Genomic DNA, 25,988 nt, shown 5'->3' on the forward strand with positions numbered 1-25,988 from the left:
GGCATAGGGTGAAAGGAGGGGTACACCCTGGACAGGTCACCAGTCCATCACAGGGCTACATAGAGGAGATACAACCATCCACTCTCACAACTAAGGTCAATTTAGAGTGTTCAATTTGCCTAATCCCCAAATCGGCATGTTTTTGGACTGTGGGAGGAAACTGGAGAAAACAAACACACACACACACACACACACACAGGGAGAACATGCAAACTCCATGCAGAAACGTCCGACTGGGTTGAGAACCCGGGTTTTCTTGCTGCAAAGTGCTAACCACTACACCAACTGTGTGGCCATTCAAGAGACTCATGGCAAAATAGGCAACACTGTGTGCCCAGGAAAGTGACTCCAATTCTGAAGTGCCACACACTTGTATTCTCGTGAATGACCATTCAAAGTCCATTGGTATTGGTGCATGACGTGACTTCTCACTTGAAGTACTTTACAAAGTACTATACATGATCATCATGTATGCACTGACATTTGTTAAACGGGCCAACCCAGGCCGTCACGTGAGCAGCTTCTAAGTTTCCTCCACTTGTGTACATTTTCTCGCTTTTCCACATATCAGTCCATCTCTTCTGTCTCACAGAATTTTTCTTTTACTACATTTTCTTGTTTTCTCCTCCCTTCCATGCTGTCTTGTCTTTCACAGTCTGCTAAGCTTCAGACAAAGATAGTGTCTCTTGGATGTTGACTGTTATGTGATGAGTATACAGTGTGTGTGTGTTATTTGTGTACACAAAGGTATGACATACTGTATATATCCGAGGAGATGGTGACATATGCCTATTTGTCTCTTTTTTTTTTTACCCTGCTGTTTGTGTCTTCTGCTATCTTTGAAAATGTGGATGGTTGCATCTGAGGGAAGAGACCTGGTCGCTGAAGTGTGACGCTCCCTATCAACACCTTCCTGACATCATATACATTTTGCCCAAAAAACAAAAACTCACAGAAAAATTCAAAGACTCACAAAGGACAAAGTGTTTCCCCTGTGTGTTATGTGTAAGTTCAATTTGTTTTTCTGCTACTTTTGACCACTGAGCAGCTCCATAGGTTGATGAAACACAGCAAAGAAGGTGCACATTTGACCTGGTGATGTATTCGTCCCTTGTCTCTTGCTCTTTTCAATGTAATTTATAGTGGTGGAAGAAAATACTGATACAGAAATACATTCGTTCTTTAGTTTGAAGTTCAAACCAAGCACCAGAATGGGTGAGAAAGGCGTCTTCAGTGACTAAATATGTCATATAATATCACATAATATCATATAAATGTGATATGGTTGTTAGTGTCAGTCTGAATACGTCAGAATCTGCTGAACTTTTTTTTGGTTTATAGGAAATGGTCCTAAAATCGAGTGAGTGTCAGTTCTTTGGGCAAAAACGTCTTGTTGATGCCAGAGGCCAAATGAGAATAACCAGACTGGTTCAACATATTAGACAGGCAAGAGTAAAAACAACAACAACAACAACTTGTACACCAATTATTAATACACTGGTGTGAAATACAGTGTGTGTTGGTTTTCTCCTGGATTTCCAGTTTCCTCCGCTCTAAGTTGACCATAGGTGTGAGAGTGGATGGTTGTTTGTCTCTATGTCGCCCTGTGATGGACTGACCACCTGTCCAGTGTGTATGCCGCCTTTCGTCCCTATGACTGCTGATTGGAACAATGACTATACAAATTATTTACATTTTGGTCAGTGTTCTTCATAGATAAATATCTTGTTACATGTTGTGGTTGTAGTATTTTTTTTATCTGTATAATAAATGAATAAGGTGAAATTCATCCATTGATTGTATGCGTGTGTATACCGTATATACTGTGTCAGTAAATAGTTGTTTACATCTTGTTGTTGGAGATTTCCATTAGCAAACACAAGTAACTCAGAGTGCCGTGAGTGCATCTGTATCCAGGTATTGTGTGTGTGTGTGTGTGTGTGTGTGTGTGTGTGTGTGTGTGTGTGTGTGTGTGTGTGTGTGTGTGTGTGTGTGTGTGTGTGTGTGTGTGTGTGTGTGTGTGTGTGTGTGTGTGTGTGTGTGTGTGTGTCTGTGTGTCTTGGTTGTATTAGTGCGACCTGGCCTCGGGAGCAGCAGCAGCAGTGGCAGCAGCAGAGGCAGCGACAGTAGCCGAGCGATAAAGAAACGATGTGTTGTGCGAATCTGAGTCTGGGTGCTTATGGTTTTGGGCCTGCAGGAATAACACTGACAAATAAAAGGCTCAGCTCAGCAGTTTGCGTGTGTGTGTGTGTGTGTGTGTGTGTGTGTGTGTGTGTGTGTGTGTGTATATCTGTTGGTATTTGTGCCTCTGTATGTGTATGTGTGTGTCAATATGTGTATGTTGGACATGCTGTATGTATTTTCTCCGCAGCCGTCTGCTGAGTCCGTGTGTCTACTTTTAAATGTATACGCTGCATGTGTGTTAATCAGTCTGTCCCTCAGGTGGCATGGGTTTAGACACACTCCTGTCTTTATTAAAACCCCCGCCCTATACCCCCCTCCCTCCGTTTTGACTCGGACCCCCAAGCCCACTCTCCCTCCCTCACAGAGTCTTATCTAAACTGTGGTGCTGGCAGACGGGACAGGCCACTGCCTGATACTGATTGTTTATCCCATGGTGCAAAATTGCCGATCTTTCTACTGCTTTTCCCTGACAGCAAGATGTTCATCTCTCACTCTCTCTCTCTCTCTCTCTCTTTCTCTCTCACCCCACAGATACAGATATTGGCACCTATCAGTACTATGATAAAGGAGAGCCAGGTAAATAGTGTTTATATTGGATGTCTGTTTGTGTTTAAGATAAGTTGCATTTGTCTTGTTTTTGGAATGCATGTGATTTGTTTATATATGAAGAAGAGATTTTGCTGCTTCCTCTGCTCTCTCTCTCTCTCTCTCTCTCTCTCTCTCTGTCTCTCTCACCCACACATGCACACACACACATACTACATATTATTGGTCCAGCGTCTTTACGTGTCTTACACCCGTTAACCACACATACACTTGTCCACATGGAGGCTATTAGTATGTCGGATTTACAGCCTAAAACCTTTATATACACATGCACATACCACATACCACACACACACACACACACACACTCGGGTTATTAGGCCTCTGTGGTTCTCTTACACTCCCTGTGTTCCTGTTGACCCAAGGTCCTGACATACACCGATAGGGAAACTAAACTGTTGACTTTCTCCTAGATCACATAGTGAGTGGCCCCGTGTAGTCCAGCCTCATATTGCCTCAGGCTCGGAGGCTTCCCTTTCCATGAGGAAGTGTTCAAATCTGTCCCCGCCCCCCACCCCCCCAGCAGTATGGATGAGCCCACATCCTTTTCTTTTCGTCTTCTATGTTGTGCTTTTAATAATAATTAATTGTGCAATAAATCTGTAAATTGCACACTCTTTTCATATATGATTTTGTTACTGTGCAAGAGCCTATGTTTCCTCCTTTCTTACACACTCTCTCTCTCAGTTTCCTTGTCTTTGTCTCAGTTCTTTCTCTCACCATTTTGCTCTTTCTCATCTTGTGTACAGTATGTCTCTCTCTTTCTCATATCATGGGGTTCTCTCTTCTCTCTCATCTGAGACGCTGCGTTCTCTTTCATTCCAATGTTCAGTGGGGAGATGATGCTCTCTCTCCAAATCCTTTCATTTGGAGGATTACTAAAGTGTGGCTTGATATCAGAGTGGAGGGAGGAGAGTGGGGGGGGGGAGGAGGAGGAGGGCTGAGACGGAACAGAATCACAATCCAAAAGTATCACAGCATTTTCACATTTTCACACAGCGCTGTAGCAACAGCTCAGGTTTGATTCCACTGCATATACAGTAGATTACATTAGATTTAGATTAAAGGGTGTTTGTTTGATGTTTTGTAAGTGGCACTGTGGCATTCAGCTGGAACAGTGGACATGGGATCTAGTAGACTGAGGGGAAAAATAAGAAATTGCCATAATATTTTAGTTTTTTTCAACACATTCATTATCTATAGCTACCTTTTATCTTATGATGGTCACAGGTGAAAGTGAAGCCAGTCTCATGGCACTGGGTGGGAGACATTTTGCCAGCCTATATATCTCAGTTCCAACAAAGTATTCACTGTCACATGTATATATACATTACATTTAGAGTCTCCATTTAACCAAACCCCCCTTCTGTATATCTTTGGACTACTAATACTAATACTTGCATAGACACAGTATCGACATGTAAACTCCAAACAGAATGGCAAGTCAATGAATAATCAAACAACAATCTGACATTAATAATAAATATTTTTTTATAGCAACTCTACATTATATTCTTCATTCAAGTGTAAGAAAAAGACCCTTGATGTGTGCCAACTTCTGACGGGTTAATGCAAATATTCTGATGCAAATGCAAAGGCTGCCATTTATTCATTCCAAATTTGAATGTTCTATACTAATTTAAAATGCAATACAAACATGTTTGTAACACGTCATATACTGAGTATAGTAGCTCATATTTTGATAAGGCTCCATCTTGTATTAAAGTCTTCAGCAAAGTTAATATTGTTCTGTAGCTTGACAAAAGAGACCGTATTTGCAATGTATACCAGGCAATTAGGTGTTTTACCTAAACCATTCAGCCTCAAAGTTAACATTCCTTAGTAATCCCTGTCCCCCAGCAGTGGTTGGCAACCTGTATGTGACCTATAGTGAGACATTCAGCATCTTGTTCAAAGTAATACAATTATAACCTTAATAAAATGTATTCAAGTATACCTAACAATTTTGCAATTGGAAATATTGTGTGCAATGTTGCTCACCTCGACATGTTGAAACACTGACATCATCGATTTCAAAATATTTCCAAATGTCTCCACTAGAGGGAGACTCAGGCTCATTGGAGAATCTGTGGGGGTACCCACTCTGCCAACCCCCACTCACCCCCCCCCCCCCCCCCCCCATCCTTCCCCACCCAGCCCCAGAGCAGGTGCCCATGTCTGGGCCTGTCTGGCCCCTCACCCACTTATCTGATTAATACTACTAATCCTGGAGGTGTTGCTGCCTGCCAGAAAGGCCGGTCACCAGACTGGCCACTTTCTTGCTCGCAGTGACCGGGCCGTGAGCCACTGTTTAGGGTTACACTTTGCCAACACGGCCTCTCTGGAGCTAAGGGAATGTTTCAGCTCCAGCTCAGTTTTTTGTTCCTCTTTATCAACATATTGATTCAGACTATAGAATCATGTATCCTGCTGCACACATTACTCTCTTCATTCACCGTGTTTTTATTCTTCATTCTTTTGTTTTTGCAGCCACCTCCACAGAGCATCACTACTACAATGAGAAACTCCAGTTTTGTGATGGTGAGGTTGCAACACAGTGCTGAGACACATTTATTCTTCATATCCATGTGTGTGTGTGTGTCACCAGTGGATGACCATGTTGCAAAAATCACTGTCCCAGTCAGTCAAATGTCCTACTTCCTCTTACTCCCGCTCTCCTTCCTTCCCTCTCTTCCCTGTACTCTCTGATTTCCACCGGGTAGCAGAATATAAACACTCTTATCAGGAGACAAACACTCATCCCCCTGCCCTCCCTCCTCTCTCCGTGGACCCCCCCTCTTTCTCCTCCACCCTTCCCCACCTTCATTTGCATGCATCTATTTACCTCCTCTACCCACTCATTCTTAATAAAGAATCCCACTCAATCGCACTCACTTAATGGTGTGTTTTGTAGAAGATGAAAAGGGCGACTGTAAAATAAACAGACAGGATAGTGATTGCACCATACGGAAAAAAACAGCAGTGCTTCCTTTCTTTTCTTTTTTTATTCTCCCACTGAACTTCATGTGTTTGTGTAGGCAGAAGCAGATACACATATTCAATTAGCTGTTTTTTCCCCCCTACACATCCTCCCTCGCTGTGTTTAACCCATTAAAGATTGAGGAGAAAGGGGGACGGGAAATGAAAATGAATGGACCTTGGTGTGGTCTGTGTTAAGATATGTGGTGTTAACTGTGAGTTTGCCTTTGGGAGAAAACGCCAGAATCTAAAAAGTTGCCACAAATATATATATATTTTTTTTTCCTTAAGGATGTCACACATTTTCACTTCACGCCACAGAGTGGGAGTGAATTATTGTTTCAGTGGCTCTGTGTGTCTGTTTGTTTGTTTGTTTGTTTGTGCTTCCACACTTGCACTTGCCAATATGACCAACAGAGGGTGCCAGAGGCTTGTTGCGGGAATGGGGTGAAGTCTGCCATCTTTGATTGCCTTGTTTGTGTTTGAAAGGGCCACATTTGAGTTGCACAATCTTTTCACAGTTAAATTATTGTTAATTTATCTGTATCCACAGCACTAAATTATTATAATAGTATTTTGCAATTAAAGTCTTTGCAAATGGTTTGATCATTTGAAAAATGGTCCCATTAAAGCCTGGGTCAGTCTCACAGTCTCTACAGTAACTAGGTTTCTGCTGCTCCTTAAAAAGTCTTTAAAGGCATTTCATTAATTATTCTTTTTTTAAATCCTTAACTAGTATTAAATTGTCGTAAATATTTTTTTCTTAAGGGAAGCAGGGTTATTGAAAATGTCAAAATAATTCAGGTGTTTTTCAAAACATTTTTAGAAATACAAATAAATTATTTACAGAATGCCTCTCTTTGTAACATCAAGCAGATCAGAACAGTGGAACCAACAAAACAGCATCTTAAGTCGATATTTTAACCTTTTCACTGGACCGTAAAGTCATGTTTTATGTGAAAACAAACATTTGGGCGACAATGTGGGAATTTATTTATTGTGAAATTATTATTGTCTTAAATTTCATTCCAAAGGTCCCTGAATTTAACTCAAGTTTTGTAATTCTTTATTTATTGGCATTGGGAATTATTTTACAGCACAAGCTCTATGTGCTATTGTTTCAGATAAATAATAAATAAATCCTTTGAAATACCATTTGAGTTTGTAGCTTGTACGTTTTTCACAGTAAAAGAGTGAATGTGTGGTATAGAACTGATACTAGTCATGCCACCAATGAAAATATAACAACTGATTAACCCATGTATTGTAAATTAACTGATTTATCTCTATTCAATAAACAGGCTCTGTTTTACTTGTTTTGTATGATTGATGGTGTTTTAATGTAAAAAGGGACAAAAGTGGAAAGCTCTCACATTTGTTGCAGCCCAAATGATCGGGTTTGCCTCATGGATTATCCAACAATTAGGTGATTATCAAAATACCTGTCTAATTATTTGGATTGATTGCTTAATAGCTTATTACATTAATTGGTTTCAACATTAACTAGGACTTATCGGCAGTTTCTACAGTCAAAGTGGAGCCAGAGTTTCACTAAATGGTTCCTATTAAAAGTGCAGTCATCACTCCTCATGCATTCATGACCAGATGCAGCATTGCATTTTGGGAATTTTGGGACCTTTATTGCCTGCATTTCTTCATTGTCACCAGTCTTTGTTCCCTTGTTTCTCCCCCTTTTCATGCTTAAATCTTCAAAGAGTCTGAATCAGTAAAAGTAAAATAACAAAATAAATAAATAAAATAAACAAATTTGTCTTGTGTCGTTGAAAAGTTCAGGTCCCATGATCCTTCCATTCTTCCCATGTTTTTTTTTTTTTTTTTGTCCGTAGCTCGAGGCTACCCATGGACCCCCAGGAACCACCGACCAGAGAAGCTACGTGATTCGCTGAGGGAGTTGGAGGTACCCGCCCCTCTGTTCAAACCCTCCCCACCACCATCTCTCCTTTCCTCCCCATCTTCTTCCTCCCTCTGGGGATTTTGAGAGTTTTCCCTTTCCGAAACGGCCGATTGATTAACAAATAGGGGCATTCTCTCGCTTTTCTCCCTCTCCCTTCATTCTCCCTGTCGTTCCCGTTTGTTCTCCTCGCTCTCTCCTCTCTCATCACCTCTCTTTTGGCTGAGCTCTGTCATCGAGGGGGATATTTGAGGGGATCAGGGGGCTTCAGGCCGACCCCTCATCCCTTCTCTGCCTTTCCCTCCTTGTCTTCCTCCTCCTTCCCTTCCTCTCTCTTCATTCATCCCCCATTCCCTCTTCCTCCTCCCCCCCGTCTTCCACTCTGTACTTGTGGAAGTACAGACCTAGCTTTGTTTGCCGGAACCTGTCTGTGGCTCACACACACACACACGCACACACACTCCAATCATCCAGCTCCCCTCTCTCACCCGTAACCATTGTCTGAAACTAGAAACACCCGACTCACCTCCACAACCCACCCTCCTCCTCCATCTCCCTCTCCTCCCATCCGATCACCCCGGCTGGGTTTGGAATGTGGTTGGAATGACTGACTACACACACACACACACACACACACACACACACACACACACACACACACACACACACAAGCAGTCCTTACCTGCATCCACCTGTGGCAACACGTATCTACTACTGTGCACCTCCAACGTCATTAACGCAGTACGAGCATCGTGACAAAATGGAAAGTTTGTTGACGCGTTGGACTTTGGTACTTCTCTGTTTGTCCTGTTTCTCTCACCGTCTCTATCACTCTGTTATTCCATCCTGCTCATTCAGGAGCTGCTGCAGACCAACACCTGTGTTCACACCAGATGGCGAAACAAACATTGCTGCCAGGTACACACCCTCCATAGCCCACCACCTTCTGCACACACACACACACACACACACATGCATGCACGCTCTGAGAATCACTGGATTATTTTAATAATAAACATCTAAAAGAATGTCGGAACCATCTTAATGTGACTCTTGAGGCTTCTTATGTCACATCAGCAAATGTTGAAGGTCATTAAGTGTGTTTTTTTGAGAGTGAGTCTTGGTACATGAAGTTATATTTTTAGATTTCATATTTTTTATATTATAACGAATGTGTCTTAAAGGGTTTGACAGACAGAAAATAATGGCTCACTGTTTTAGAATTTGCTTTTTGATTTCTTTTCAACGCATTTATCTGCAGTCAGACTTTTAAAAAAAATGCAATTTTAAGGTCATAGGCTACATAGTAGTTTCTTTGTCTTAGTAGTTAATCCTAAAACCATTAAACGTGTGTTTTTTTCCCTGCAGCTGATTCTACACAGTGGAATTTTGGTGACTTTGACCCTAAATGGACCTCAACTTGAACAAGTGTGTATAGACCGCACGTTAGTGGGCCGACTACCTGCCAACACCGTCACTGGTGGTGAGTTAAACACTTGCACCCTAACTGAGTTTTTTTTATTATTATCTGTAATTCACAATTGCTCACAGGTGTCTTAAAGGACCAGTGGTTAAGAATTAGTGACATCTTATGGTGAGAGTGTACAGTGCACCAATCAGAGGAATTCTTTTGTCAACCTTTTGTCAAGCAAGTTAGGGAACTGTAGTTGCTTTTGCACACCAGATATGATTGAGAATCTATTTTTTGTTGCATGGGATGTGCCCTCTGCAAAATGTGAAACCCATGGTGATTTATCCTTACATGGTGGCAGGAGATGGCAACTTAAAGCGAGGCTCTTGACTAAATTACATATAAGAGGCTTTTTGTAAGTCTAAGAAACCAAAATATCTTTATTATAAAGCGATATTCCCACTTGTACAAACACTTATGGCTAGTATACTATTTGTCATTTCTGCCAATAATGCCTCCTAACGATGTTTCTTTCATGGTACAGTTTGGTTTGGTACCTCTGTCAGGCTTGTGTTTTCGACTGTGCGAGATACATGGCGTTGTACCAGTGTCGCGAACAACGACATCGAGCATTATTTTGTGGCTGTTTTTATATGAGAATAGACTGCGGGTGTTGAAGAAACACCGGTCGCAAAGGAGTGACACTTTCTGTCACCCAGTTAGCTGACTGTCTTGGGTCTAGCTCCACCCGTACAGTACCATTACTCTGGTAACCCAAGGTAAGGGTACCGAAAAATGGAACGCTTGGTGCTGGTTATTTGGGTACTATACCCAATGGAAACGCCCAAAAATATGTACCAAACTGAACCGTTTCACTCGTTTGGAAACAAACAAGCTATTAGTGTTACACACTCGACCTTTAAAGCTACTTCTGCTTTTCTGACCAACGATTTTCACAGTCAAACATGCTCAAATTGTGGTCTATGCTGTTTCCACCAGATCAGACTTATACATTTAAATGTCTTTTATTTTAAAACCACTTAACCAGATACGGAGCACACACACACACACACACACACACACACACACACACACACACACACACACACACACACACACACACACACACACACACACACACACACACACACACCACTCTCCTCACCACTTTGTCAAGCAAACACTTGCTCACACAAGTGCTAAATCTCACACACACACACGCACATACACACACAGAGCAGGTGCCACAGGTGAGCACGGCGACTCTGCAGGCTAATTGCGGGCAAATCCTTTTGTGCTGCGTGTGTCCAGGGCCCTTCCCTTAAGAGCATCCATCAGTGTTTTTCTTCCATTGCACGTTCCTCCAGGGAGCACCGCCCCCCTCACACTGCGCTCTCTCGCTCAGCAGACCTGGCAGGAGAGAATAAGGGGCCGTGGACACCGGCCCAAATCTGCTAATTATTTCTTTCTTTCTGTATCAATTATTTGTTCATAACACCACCCACCCCACTTCCGCCCAGGGTCTCCAGACACCTGATAAAGCCCCCATAGCACGCACACACACGCACACACACACACACACACACACACGCACGCACACACACACACACGCGCGCGCACACACACACAGACTTGTGCATACACTCTCAGCTGTCTACACACTAGTTCTTACATGTATATACGTAATTAGACATATTTTTTCCATGTCCACTTATGTTTTCAGGCATACATGCCCAGAGAACATATGCACGTATACACACAATGGCACACACACACACACACACACACACACACACACACACACACACACACACACACACACACACACACACACACACACACACACGCACACACTTAAGTATAGACACACATGCACACACACATACACCCATTCACCTCCTGCTGTGCTCTATTCAAAGCCTCAGAGGCACTAATTATTAGAGTAATGGTTGTGAGAGGTTGGGTTCCGGGGATTGTGTGTGTGTGTGTGTGTGTGTGTGTGTGTGTGTGTGTGTGTGTGTGTGTGTGTGTGTGTGTGTGTGTGTGTGTGTGTGTGTGTGTGTGTGTGTGTGTGTGTGTGTGTGTGTGTGTGTGTGTGTCAGTGTGTGTAGGTGTGGTTTAGCAGGGTGGTGGTGGAGGGGTGTTGTAGTAGGTTTGAGGCAGTTCTCACATCTGTCACTTGTTAAATTAGCCAGAGACAATTAGAATAGAGAGCCAGCCAGTCTAGTACACATCATTCAACACATTTACAGTGTACAATTATTTAAACGGTTCACACGAGGCGTGACCTGTGTGAAATGTGTGTGCGCAATGTTGTGACCTACTTAAACTGTTATGATTAGAAGTTCCATTTATATTGTCTATGCAATTATATTGTCAATCAGTGCAATGTCAGATGAATTACAAAATCAAAACAGACCTAAAAAAAAAAAAAAATACAGCCACATGCACTGCATTTCAGGAACAACTCACATGAATCAGTTAAAATAAATAACTGGGAAAAGAGAAGAAAAAAAGTATTTTTACAACACTAAATAAACAAGAGACAACGGTCAGAAGTTATAAAGTAACAGAGAAAGAGAAAGTGTATCCAAAACTCCGAGTGCCACTACAGACAATGTCCTCCAGAGATTAGGGGGTGTATGTGCTGCCTGCTGTTGCTTTGTTCTCCAGAGTGTCAAACTCTAGTTTTGACATGAAATAGTTGGTCCTCGTGGCTTCATGTCTGTCAGGTCATGGGCAGAGTGAACGAGACACACTTGTAACATGTTGCTGAATAAGCATCAAAGCAACTGTCAATCAAGTTTGTGGGGACGAGGTTGCAGTGATATAAGATGTCAATCTTCATGCATGTACACTGCAAGGACAACATTTCCTGCTCAAAGTTAACAATTGTGCATAGTCTGTGTGCCAAACAAGCAGCCGTCACAAAAACACACACCCTTAAAGAGATTATGAATATGTGAAAGAGACTTTGAAGGTTTGCATTGAAAAAAAAAAAATGTTTTGAAAGTAAATGACTGATTATTGGCACAAGTTATCAGAAGATCACCATAGGAAATCCCCAGTTTTTCCTCTATGATGACAAGTACTGCTTGACTAGTTATTGTTCATGGGATCACTGCTCTGTTCGACACAAGGGAGGAATTGTCTTTGGAATCCTTGCAGTGGAAATTACAGCTGTAAAGGTGTAACACTGCATTTTCCTGCTCTGCAAGAACAAAAGTCTTCAGACACATCTATGTGTTGATGAGTATGCAAAACTCCTTCAGGCATTTTGCGAGAGAACATGGAAAGCAAACAAAAGGACAACAGGCACTGAACATATTTGCATGTGGAACCAGTTGATATGCCTGTGCAACAACAATGAACTATCACTGAGCTATGAAACAACAGCAAGCTCAAACCGCTGTATGCCAACCTCCCCCTGCTTCACTTCTATAAACTTTATTGAATGTAAGTCTGTCTCTATTCCGAGAACACACACACACACACACACACACACACACACACACACACACACACACACAACTGAAGTCCATATCTGTGCTCCTGCCGTAAGCAGTTCTTACTGACTGACACGAAACGAGCAACAAATAGCATCATAGCAATACCATCTGACTCCAGATGCCTTTCCAAACTCAAACAGTTCCAACCATTGTGTGATAGAGATTAGAGTGGCATGTGCCTTTAATCATTTCATACTCCCCTTTCAAGGTATTTTTAAAAAAATATAGATGAAAAATGTTCTATAACACTCCATCACGTGTCCTTCGGTCAGTCCAATAGATATTTGTGTCAAATTTGTGAATGTAGAACTATCAATATTTGTGAATTGTGAAGCCACAAAGTAATTACAAAAAATCTTGTTTTATCTTTTGAACATGCAGGATAACAAATAATGGGTTGAACTGAGTGTATTGTTCGTATTTACTCCACAGAGATGAGCGTCAACATCAACCAGGTCTGCGTTTTCTTTTGTTCCAGAGCAGACACGGTGTCCTCTTCTTAACTTTACCCTCCGTGTGGCGTTCACTCATATTCCTATCATGAGCTCTGATTGCATCACACAGAGCCGTAGATTACATGTATTTTACGCCATCAAAGTATTACCGGCTTCTGTTGGCTGATGGCTGGGCCAAGCGGCGCATATGCTCCACGATTAAGCATTCTTAAGTGATTTTTCATAGCCGGTTTCATTTACCCATGTTTAAATGTGCTTTGCCTAAGCCCATTGGCCTCTTATGTCAACATGTGCTGAGGAGATGGCATTAAATGGATTTAGGCTACGATCTGTGTGCGTGTGTGTGTGTGTGAGAGAGAGAGAGAGGTCAGACTGTGTGCAGGCTTTAATTTGTGATTGCGTTGTTTTATGCCTATGAATGCAAATTTGCAATTTAAATAAAATGTTGTGTGTCGCTGTGCGTGTGTAAATCCTTGCTTCAGGCCTGTATATCTGTACATATGTGTCTCAGGGGTAAATGTGCATGTGTCGGTATATATATATACACTATAATCATGCCTGCGTGGATTCTCAGGGGTGTATCGTGGTAGGTCATGAAGGTCTAACCCGTAAAGCCAAATCAACCACCTGGTCCCAGATTGGGCCACAGTCTGGTTTCATTCCCTTTCCTTCATTTGGGAGTGAATTGGATTAATCCTAATCCCGTAGACACCCAAAGAGATCAATACTAAACTGCATTTAACTTGATTCGTCTGTAATCTATTACAAAGACGCTTACCATTGCATTAAATGCTCTTTCAGAAAGCCAAGGCAACATTAATGGCTGCATTTTGAATTGGTTTAAGCCTTTTCACCAGTTTTCATTACAAATGCTTTATAATCCAACTTCAACATAAGGGACAGACTCATTTGACCTGATTTTAAATGCTAGTTTCCCTGTATTTTCAAGCAATGTTTCACTTTTTCCTCATGAATATTTGCATATTAATTTGAAATTTTCACACAACAGGATGATTTGGAGGGTAATCAAACCAATACCCGCTCATTTATAAATACACACACACCGTGGTTAATTGCCAGTTAGATTTCTAAATCTTGGGGTGCAGCCTTACTTGTTCAACTCAAAGCAGGATATCTGTGAGACATGTGTACCAGCCCCCCTCCGTTTCCGTTTAATTGGTTTCATAAACAGATTAATTTGAAGGAGCGGGGGCTTAATTGCTAATCAGCGTTTCCACGCAGCTCCTGAAGAGTTGAACAGGATCAAGTTTCTACCACAAAAAAGCCTTAAAACCACCAGTGCACTGACAGGAGGAGAGGAGAGGAGAATAGAGGGAGGAGGGAATTGAGTGGAAACCAGATAGAAAGTTAAGATGAGGAATGGGAAAGAAAGCAGACATGGAGCTACTTCCCTCTTGTTCCAAACTAATCAAAATGACATTATACAGTATAACAGGTGTTGATAGGTCATATTATAATTATTCTGGCAAAGGAAACATGAAAATGGTTCGACAATAAAATGTAGAGTAATCATTACAAATGTAACGAGATGGTGTTTCCCCAGTAAAAATGTGACTGGAATGAGGAAAGTTCCTCCAAAGCAGTGGTCACCAACATGGTGCCCGTCAGCACCTGGTTGCCCACAGGCAGCCAATAAGGCACCAACATAACTCTGATAATCGTTAGGAGTAAGCACTGGAGTGAATGTGTATGCAAGTGAATGCATAATATTCATCATTTAAATGGAAAATTGCATAAAATGTTGATATATTATGGTAGCCCTCCATATTATTCTCTTCCCTTCAGGTAGCTCTCGGTCTCAAAAAGGTTGGTGACCCCTGCTCCAGAGGTTTGTGAAGATTAAGGATTACACATTAACAATACTGCTTCAAATTATGTTCATGTGTTTCATTAACACTTTTAAACGTTTTCTTTGTGGTTTCAATTTATTAATTTTACGTGCAAATGTATTTAAGCTTTTTAACCTGAAAGGTGCCATATTTAAGAATGTGGCCAAAAACGGTTACTACATTAAAATTCAAAATACCAAGGTCTTTTAGGTTTCGTTTTCTGACGTAACTGGCAACCCGTGGTTGCTCGGCAGCTGAGACTCTACTGACTGCAATGACTGGTAGACGGCGGTAGCTGGCGCCACATGTTAAAACATGATTTGCAGTCTGCAAAATATTTTTTTAATGCAAATATTTTGGCTGTAATGTTGCTGTTGGTGAGTTCAGTTTGTTATATGAACATTATTCCTTAGTCTCTGTGACATATTAGGAGGATTTTATGGCCAGTTGCTTTAGATTTATTACATAATGCACCTTTAATTAATGAACATATATATATGTATTTAACACATTTAATCCTAATTCAAGGCATTGATTTACATTGTGTATATAGTGTAGTGTACGTGTTATGTGAAGATGACTCTTCAAGGTTAAACAACAAATTTGAATCACAACATTAAGCAGTGTGTGTGTGTGTGTGTGTGTGTGTGTGATGATGTCATTCCCAGCGGTGCTGAGCGAGAGGCTGATTCTGCTGTCCTTCCTGGAGCAGAGCCAAGTGGCTGCAGTTTACCTCAGCAGAAAGAACCAGGACTCTGCAGACGGTGGCAGGCGAACAGACAAACTCTCACCCTCTGAAATCAAGGTACAGTTGAAGACACTCAGTGTGCACAATGTGTGTGTGTGTGTGTGTGTGTGTGTGTGTGTGTGTGTGTGTGGGACGGAGAGTGAGTCTCATATCACTGTCCAGCTGTCTTCTTCATCTTTCCCTCCTGATGGCCAACATTTCCAAAATGTCTGTTTTGTACGTGACAGGAAATACATAAAAGAAACAAGACAAAGACATATTAGTCACATTTTATGTAGCAGCAGTATCACGGGAGGTGCCATTAGAAACATGGCTTAAAAGGAACAGTTCCACAAACCTGTAAATGAGTAATTCAAATATTTCAGGGATCGACATTGTTAAACATAATTCCCTGACTGAACATGGCCATACTAAAAATCAGTGGTCTGTTAATCAATAACAATTCATGGAAGAGGTATTCTTTATTTTTTCGTAATGAAACCATTAACGACTGAAAATACCCACCTCTGTGTTTGCTGCAAAACCAGAGTAAATTAAGAATTTAAAGAGCGGATTATATAAACGTGCAGTTTCTTTAATTAGAAAACTGAACCCAACAAAACTGTGAAGCGTCCACTCCTTTGTTTCCACTCAGTAACCAGTTTCCACAATCTTTCACAACTAGGTCTCATCTCGTCTCCTTGCATTAAACCACTGTTTTAGTGTTTTTGTTTTTTTTAAGTTAATACAACTTTTTCAGTCAAATGTGTTAAATCTCGAGCAAATGCATTGTTTTTAGATTCTTAAACACATCTTCAACGATCCAAAACTGTGGATACCTTCTCAGGCTGCCCTGGGAATGCACAGATAATACTAATCTAATACTTAAAAAAAACTTTATAGAGCAGTTTTTCCCACGCTGGTGTTTTGACAACTGCTCTCTGTCCCTATTGAAAGTGATCAATTGGCTTCAGCGTCAGTTTTGGGGAAGCTAGCCCAAACTATACAGCTTCAAATTTTGCTGAAGTTATTATTGATTATTCATTGACATCCACTTACTTGTCTATCTTTGAAACAATTTCTATCATAGTGACTATGTTATTTAGTTTTTGTCTTTATTTTGATACTCATACAATCTTTCCATCTGGCCTAATAAAGTCTTTAAATAACGATCTAGTTTGTCTTTGTATTCTTGTGAACAACAGGTAAGTTTAAAGTGAACACTATGGCTTTTAGTTAGGTATTATTGTGCCTTATTGTCCTCTAATTCTCTTCATGTTTCCTGTTTCTGTCGATTAACCTGACACAAAGGTTTGTGTTAAGAAGAGCAGGTTTTGCTGATAGTAACTTTCGTCTTTGCCCCCAAAAAAACAAAACCCACTGTGTCGTCCTTCACTAGCTGGCTAACCACTAACCCTGGCATTATCACATTAATTCGTCTCCAGAAGTGAAGTCCTGATAAGACACACACACCTCAACACACACACACATTCATTCAACCACCGCCACTGTCAATACATGTGCATGGAACCTGCAACACGCACACACACACACACACACACACACACACACACACACACACACACACACACACACACACACACACACACACACACACACACACACACACACACACACACACACACACACACACACACACGCGTGTGCACATGCATGCTCAGCTACCCAACCCCCACAACAAACACACACACACAAGCACATACACATTGCCCTGGTCCAGTGGGCTAAGCTGGAGAAGGGAGAGTGGGGAACATTGAGGGGGGTAAACTAATCCAGCCCACAGAAAGTGGTTTTTGATTATTGCTGACCAGCAAACGCCAGCAGAGGAAAAAAAAAAAAAAAACTAGAAGAGGGGAAAAGATGAGTATGGACGGGGTGAGGAGGGTGTGAGGGTAGCGATAGTATGTGTTATTAACCCAGTGATATTTTTTCTTCTTCTTTTCCATTTCTCATCTGTTAGTGATCTCCCATTTGGCTGTTTGGGGGCGATTCTTTGTTCCCTTTATCATCACATGTACGTCCATCATTTTCATTCGTCGCCCCCAGGGGGCCAAGAAGGATAGACATGGACCAATGAACCTGAAATCTGCTCTACTCGTATACAGTACAGCTTGTCAATACTCTAATTTCTGAACACATTCCTGTATTACCACTTTTGACAACACACTGTACCTATTCAGTGGGGCTTTGATTTTACATCTGACTGCTCCTTTCCACGCTTTCATACATTTATTTTGACACAAACCTCCCATTATGTATGCTTTTGTTTTGTACTTCATTCATCCTGTCTTTCAAGTGGGATTTATTCCTCTCTTTCCATTTCCCTAAAGCTTAAGAGCACAAAGGCAGCCATCACCCCTCTTCCTTCTTTCTTACCCTTTCTGTTCAAATCCAAACAATCAGATTTTTCTTCATTACCAACCTTTATTCCTCTCCTTTTTCACTCCTTCACCTTTGCCTTCCCTTTATCTGTAACATCCTCGCCACTTCTCTGCAGCATGACGAAGGTCATGGACACGCGCGTGTGTGTGGATGCATGTGCCAATGTATGTTAGCCATTGACTCTTGTGTAGCTGGTTCATTGTGTTAGTGAGTGTGACTGGAGATAAAGAGAGTGTGTGAAAGGAAGGCCGGTGAATACTGGTGTGTGTGTGTGTGTGTGTGTGCGTGTGCGTGTGCGTGTGCGTGTGCGTGTAAGCAATTTCACTTTTGGAGAGAGCACTGTTTGGCAAATATGTGCGCGTGTGTGTATGTTTGCTCTTAGTATGTCCGTAAAAGTGTGTGTGTGTGTGTGTGGCCATTTTTATTTATGTACACGTGTGCATACATGCATGCAGTCATGTATGCATTTGTGTGTGTGTTCCTGTCTGAATGTGTGTAAGTGTGTGTGCACGCCCCAAGCGCCACGAGAGCTCATTACCGTGCGTCTCTTTGTTGTGGCCTGTAGAGCGTGGCAGACCTTCCCAAAAATATGCACATCACTAAAACAAAAAGCCCGACAGAACAAAACACACAAAGACATTAATAATGGAAGATAAAAAAAAAAAAAAACCCACCTAAGATATCAACACAAACAGAACCAGGGAAGGACATTTGAGGCCACAGATGCAGAAGTTTCAGAACCCTCAGGTGTTCAAACAACCCAGAGAGATGAATTCAAATAAGATGAATCACTCAAACAGTCTGATAACTTCTCATTTTTCATACGATGTATTTTAACTGTGTGTCGACCACCCTCTCTCTTCTGACTATGGTCCATTTTGTTTGCTTTTGTGTTTCCTTGTTCAGGTATTATGTGTAGAGTTCAGCGCGCAGGCTCGTAGGCTTCACAGACACGTGGGTCTCAACCGTCTCCAGGATGTGGCTCTCTGCTGGTGGAACCTGGACGAGCCTGGTGATGAGCTGTGGCCCTGGACTCCCACAGATGCACGCAGGAACAACCTGGTCCTCCTGAGCTGCTCACCTACTGAAGGCCTAAAGGTAAACCTGTACAGTACAGTGTAGATTTAGCGAGTCCTTTATTTGTTGAAATGTTCATACCCTGATAAATCAATCATCATCAATACATTTCTTTGGGAAAAAAACAAAAGTTGGTGTCATCAGTCCCTGCATCACTGTAATACACACAGTAAACACAGTAAGTCATTACATACAGTAAACATGAAATGATTAGCTGGCATAACTATGTTTCACTTACCGACCTGCCTAACTTCACGTCATGCTCATGCTCACACATTGGGAAGCATACACCACTGTAGCACAGCTGATAGCCAGAAGTTAGGGACCGAGTCAAGGAAAGATAAACAGTTCCATGACACCACATGTTCCAGTGTTTTGGGGGTGGAGATCTGACAGAAGGGATGTAATTGTTGTGTTTTATTTAACCTGTTGCCAGCTTTTCCAGATCCAGACTTTAAATACACACAAATCAAGAAGATGTAGCATCAACTGGGCTTTTAAAGGTCACATAGCGTGGTCCTGTTGCACATAAATGTTAGTTATGGAGGTCTACACACATATATTAACTTGTTTTTATGGTCAAAAAACCTCCTAGTTGCTGTAAACTAGCCGATTGAAATCCTCTTTTCTGACGCTGTTCGTCAGTCGCGATGTTTCAGAGTGAACTCTGACCCCCAGAAGACAGAGTCTTGTGATTGGCCAGTACTATTCAGCACACCAGCTCTCAGAAGCGTAGCTCCCTCCTCTGGAACGGTGGATGCACTGCTCCTCATTATCAAAACATTGTTTTAAAAAAATAGCTTCTTCACGACTCCCCGCCGCAGTCCCTTTTATGACTTTGACCCGGAGTCAGACCCAGAGTCAGAAGACACTGTCGCTCGTGAAACACCTCCACAACGGACGTTATTCTTCTTCTGCGGTTCAATGTACGCAACCGGATGTGCCCGGACTAGTGCCCGGAGCAGGACGATCTGCTGTTCAGGAGAACTGCTGTTTTCGTAACTATTACGGGATTTTCAGAGATCTCGCTGAGCCCCGAGATTACAATAAACACGGCGTTCTCAGCAGTGGCTGAACTGTTTGTTTCGAAACTTCAGGGCTTCGTAAACAAGGTAATGACGCAGCTACACACCAAAAAAACAGCGTTAATAGGAACTTCCGGTCGAGTTCCGCTTTAAAGTTCAAAAGTAAATGAACAGATACACAGAAAGTCACCCAAAATAATTGTATTCAATAACTTCTTTCCAGCATTAACATTAACAGACATTTTGAATCTTCCCAGGCCTTGACTGCAGCTCTATTTAGCTCATTGGAGTGTCTTGTCATCAAGTGGAAAGCCACTCAGTCTGACTGAGATCATGTGACAGTCTCAGTCAGTCAAATATATCCCACCTTTTGACCCTAAATACTCTTTGGGTGCTCTGTCTTGGTTTATATGTCTTATGTCTTAGATTATATTTAAAAAGCTGTCATGATGCCCATGTATAATGTGTTGTATTGGCTTTTATTGACCTTGCCCCTTTGGACGGTCTTTTGGGGTTACTGCAGGAATATTTAGTTCTGCAATAACATCATGAACACTGTGTGCTTATTGTTGGCAATAACTCAAAAATGCTGTTGTTGAATGTTGGTTTGCTTCTGATTCTCTGTGTGAATCATAGCCACAGACTAGGAGTACACAGTGCCCTCTTTGGTGACCTCAGTATCCTGCCAGTAATCCATCCATTTATGGGAAATAGCAGATTGCCCCTTTTCTTTCCCTTGAGAGTCAGTTACTGTGAAGTATCCACTACACAATTGATTGTAGGATGGCTGTAGGACTGTTCTAACCCTCATCTTTGAAATGAGCTCCAGGCAGTGGCTTATGACTGAAAGTCATCTGATTAGGATGCGTCCTAGACATGTGATGCCCTCTTGATGGCCACCTCTGGCACTACCACCTGAAAGGAAGTTCATTGGTCTCAGGCCAGACCTAGAAAACATGCTGTGAGGGTCACTACACCTATAGAGCACTCTCTGGAGACCAAGGCTGCTTAGCTTACATATCTATATCTTCTGGCATAGATTCCTAGGCTGGTTGTATTGTCTGTATTTGACTTATTTTCTTCTCATTTCACTCAGTGAATGGTGTAGGACTGCTTAGTGATCACATGACCATGAGCCATGGCTGCACTCACTCTGAGTGCTCTGCACTAGATGCAGTGAATGGGTGGACTCTGTAGTCAGTGACATACTTGATAACAGCCGCTGGCACATCATTAAAGCTGTAGTGTGTAACCTTTAAACAAATATTCATTGCCTTCAAACATTGTCAAAATGAGTCATACAACGTGGATTAAGCCTACCAGCTCAACACAACTCTCTGTTTTCTATGGCCCGGCTACATTCCCGAACTGTAGACACAGGGATGCGTTTTATGTTTTGACTAATGGAGGAAAGGAAGAAGTGGAACAGCTAGGCTAGTACACTTAGCTAACTGTTGGGATGTGGACTTAAAGGTACAATGTGTAGTATTTAAGGGTTTATATAACCCAGAATCCACTTTTTTATACATATTATGTGCTCCTGCATTGTCTAGTTGCTGTATAATAGTTTTTGTTTCATTTTCGTAGTGTTTCAAAAAGTCATGTAAAATAACATGACCGCGGACCGCGGTTGCATAGCCACTGTTAGCAGCAACACGCCATGTTTCTACCGGAGCCTGTAAGGACAAACGCGAGAGAACAAAACAAGCGTCTCTTTACTTGTATCGGAAGTCCCGCCTCCTCTCTCTCCGCTTCGTCTTCTACGGCCGCGGTAGCTCGCCCTCTCCCTCACCTCACGAACCTCATCTGCTGACACGGAGAAAGACGACGAGGACGACATTTGACCAGCTGCGGATACCGTAGCGCTCAGGGAAGGGAGGGGGTGAGCAGAGCAGCAGGTCTTTGTTGTAAATTTCAGCCTCTCCTCTAGATGGCACTATAAACTACTTATTTCCCCTTTAAGTGTTTGCACCAAGTGGAATGGTTTGGTATGGTACAGAATGTATTTTTTTTTTTTACGTTTCCATGAAGAACAGTACTAAAATAATCGGCCCAACTGTTCCATTTTTCAGTACCCTTCCCTTGGGGTACCAAAGTACGAGTGGAGCTAGACCCATGACAGTCAGCTGATTGGCAACAGAAAAGCCTCCCTCCTTTGCGACCAATGTTTCTTCAACGCATACAGTCTGTTCCGATCCGTTGTCCGTTGTGTCGTGTTCAATGTCATTGCCGTTGCACCGGTACGCCGTCATGCTACGTATCTTGTTGTCATGGCCATCGGGCACAACCCTGCCTACCATGTACTGTTCATAGTGGAAATGTAAGCCTGACGCAGGGCTTTACCATTCCAAACCATACTGTACTGTACCAAACTGAACTGTAGCATGATTGAAAAAAACAAGGCTTTAAAGTCGCTCTTTCAGAAAGCTCTGCAGGTTCACCTGAGGAGTGGGGAACGGATGATGTCATTGCCTGCCACTTTTGGCTAAAAATGCCAAGAGGAACTAATTCATATTCTTGACTCAGAGTGTGTATGTATGCAAGAGTGTGTATGTGGAGCACCGTCTCTGTCACTCACAGCAGAAGCTCTCAGTACATGACATGTCTGTCTTTACTCCCAGCAGCTTGTTTTTGAGCTTTTGATCACTGATCTGCATGTTCCTTGCACTCTTTGTTTCAGCTTTAAAACAATAATTACAATTGTTTTGCAGGCTATACATAGAGCCATATATCGCTATAATATTGTAAAGGTTTATGCCTTACTATGTACAGTGCCTTTTGGATAATGAATGTTGTGATTTGGCGCTACATTTGAAGTGATGACCACTGTGATACTTTGATAATAGTTTGCTGTATCTACAAATCATATCTACAGGTAAAAACAGTTGATTATCTTGTGGCATTACATTTTTATGTATCGTGGATTTAACGGCAAATCAGCCAAGCTAAATCATATTAATCAACTGTTTATAATCACATTGGTTTGACACAGAATACAAACAAGTGAAACAGAGACACAGAACAAAGCAGTTGTGGCTAAGACATTTTAACTTTAAGGTTTTTTTCTTTAACACCATTCAAAAGTGTTTGAAACCATGTACCATAACTGAAGCGGTTTGATTTACCATACACACTCTAAGCCACACACACACACACACACACACACACACACACACACACACACACACACACACACACACACACACACACACACACACACACACACACACACAGTGTGTATAAGGACACACAGTGAAAAGGGTGACAAAGCTGCGTGTTTTGAGTAGAGTCTGTGTTGTTGTGGATAGGATTGGGGACGGTGGGTTAGTCACCTCGAGGGTGGCACCTCTGTGTTGCACCTCCATGTATCACCATATGAAATAAGCTTGGGAGCTAAGCTGCAGTACAGTGTGACGGAGAACACCTACGCATTCTCACTTAGTCACTCAAAGAAAAAAATAAATAAATAAATAAATGAAGGGAAAAAAAAACATGACCCTTTTCTGTGTCAACGTAGGCTTGGCCTTGTGCCGAAAGCAGATGAAAGAGCCCAAATCTAATTACCAAACCAAGCTAAACTCTACTCCTAATACCGTGTACCTCGGTAAACATATGCAGAATATTCACCACACCAGAGAGAGAAGGGAGAGACACTGGGAGAGATGAGCATAACCAATTGGATGCTAAGAAAGCAAATTCACGCAGGAGAGAGTGAAGGAGGGATGGGAGACGGAGGGGCACATGAATATTGAAATAATCAAAGCAGATGCTGTTCCCTGCTTTTCCTGCTTCTTGTTTTTGGAATGTTCCCCACATCTATCTCACTCCTCCAACTAGTTTATTCTCTCCCTCTCTCCTTCACCCCTCCTTTCCTTCTCCTCCCTCCTTCCTCCACGCTTCGAGAACATTAAAGTCTCTTCGTGAGGCTGCAGCATCGCGCTCTAATGAAAGCGTTTGTTGTCATTTTTCAGATGTGCAGTGTGAAATTAAGCGAGCAGTTTATATAAGAGCCATGGCAGGAATCAAACGCCGGGCACACATCGGGAGACGCCAGCTACTTCAATCACTTCAAGCTCATATATATGTTCCTTTTGTTCAGTTCGCTATCTGCCGCACTAAGCCAATTTTCTAGCCAGTCTCTCGGCATTTAAAAAACTCTGATTTCTTTCCCTATGTGGTCTTAATTCATATGTCCCCCCCCCCCCCAAACACACACACACACACACATGCACACATGCACTGATAAGTGGTGCCGCAGCATACAGGGGGATGGAGGGAAGGAAGTAGAGGAAAACACATACATAGTTTGTTTTTATGTAATCAGTTAACATTTTTAATGAGTCTCCCTTCATGCTTCCCTCTTTTAACCCCCCACTCTAAACAAACACACATACACAAACAAATTTCCCTGCAATTTAATAATCCCGATTCATTTATTTCATTTTTCAAGTCAGTTTAGCTTTTTGTGTTTGTTTGCGTCTGTGCTTGTGAACACATTCATTTTGTTCATGTTTTTTCTGTTTTTTTTTAAAGATGCTTGGCATCTGTTATTTGCCACCGAGCAGTTTCCCTGCATTTGTGTGATTCTGCAGTCGTTGGACTTGAGCACGGGGCTATTTCTCTCCTGCAGAACAACAAACGCCTCAACAGAGAAAGATAACCCTACGTTAAATAATTTGCATTAAAAGAATGGGTAATCGTTTAAAATTCAATATTCTATTCTAGTATTGTCTTCCCTTCATTTCGAAGATAAATTGCATGCAAGTTTAATGTGCAGTAAAACGTGTAGTAGAACACACATGTTCAGGAGTGCACTGGAATCATAATGTGGACCATGAAAGGTTTGGCTGCAGAATCCAAAGTGCAGAATTACCCTCATGCCCCACTGCCCTGTAAAAGTCACACAGGAAATATGGCTGAAAAATTTCTCTTCACTCCACAATTATGTTCAGTGGCACCAATTATGACATTTTGTTTAATAATCTCACTGCTCCAGTGTTTTTTTTTCCTCACATCAGTACCTCAACTATTACCCTAATTCACATACCTAACCCCCCCCCCCCACACACACACACACACACACACACACCCCTCATCCCTCGTTTCTCCTCCGAGTCCCTTGGTCTCTCCCTCTCTAGTCGTCTCTCCCAGTCTTTCTCTGCTCCGTGAGCTGGAAAATTGGCTTCAAAAGGCCACTGCTGTGAACAAGGGCCAGCCACACAGTTGGGCCCGTCCGCTTTATCTTTTACGCCACGGACGAGAAAAAAAGGTGCTGGCTGAGAGAGAGAGAGGAGAAGAATGGAGAAGAATAGTTTTGACCAGTCACTGAAACCAATAACCAGGAGAAAGCTACTTACTAGAGGCCTCTCTCTCTCTGTGTCTCTTCTCTCTTTGCATCTGTCTCTCTCTCTCCATGTCTCCACCCCTTCCTCTCATTAAATTTCTCTTCCTTTTTTCATCTTTTTTGCATCCTTCTCTTATGTACTTTTGTCGCTCGCTTGCTCTTTTGACCTGAAATGTCATTTTTCTTCTTGATGCTCTTATGTTGAAGAGTTTGCAAACAAAGCTCCCCCTTTTATGCCTACTGTATTTCAGCAGCCCTTTCTCTGCTCTTCTTTTAAAAACGGGCTGTTGTTTTTAGATAACCCTTTATCAGTCCCACAATGGGCAAGTTTCCAAGTTAGGGTTAGTCCAAAATTACATTTCATTAGACTTACAGGGCTCCAGATTGTTATATTGGTTATAGAAAAGTTAAACAGTGACAGCTACTGCTATGAGATTAACGCAGAGAAAACTTCCAGCGCAAAATACTTCAACTTGTAGTTTTATAACTGGTCTGTCCACTGCAGG

At 42.0% G+C, this 25,988-nt stretch overlaps 1 protein-coding gene across 1 annotated transcript in view; it reads left to right on the forward strand.

The window, feature by feature from the left end:
* The window catches only part of wdpcp (WD repeat containing planar cell polarity effector), a gene marked incomplete at its 3' end in the record, with an annotated part of 94,650 nt that overhangs the window by 24,589 nt on the left and 44,073 nt on the right, over positions 1 to 25,988 (forward strand). The window contains exons 4-10 of the mRNA XM_083897992.1: positions 2,716 to 2,760; positions 5,281 to 5,331; positions 7,617 to 7,687; positions 8,540 to 8,599; positions 9,050 to 9,164; positions 15,575 to 15,711; positions 18,943 to 19,134. Coding sequence (XP_083754118.1) covers positions 2,716 to 2,760; positions 5,281 to 5,331; positions 7,617 to 7,687; positions 8,540 to 8,599; positions 9,050 to 9,164; positions 15,575 to 15,711; positions 18,943 to 19,134 — 671 coding nt within the window. The remainder of the gene's footprint in view (positions 1 to 2,715; positions 2,761 to 5,280; positions 5,332 to 7,616; positions 7,688 to 8,539; positions 8,600 to 9,049; positions 9,165 to 15,574; positions 15,712 to 18,942; positions 19,135 to 25,988) is intronic.

Source organism: Microchirus variegatus, assembly GCF_963457635.1.
Source record: "Microchirus variegatus genome assembly, chromosome: 11".
Taxonomy (NCBI): domain Eukaryota; kingdom Metazoa; phylum Chordata; class Actinopteri; order Pleuronectiformes; family Soleidae; genus Microchirus; species Microchirus variegatus.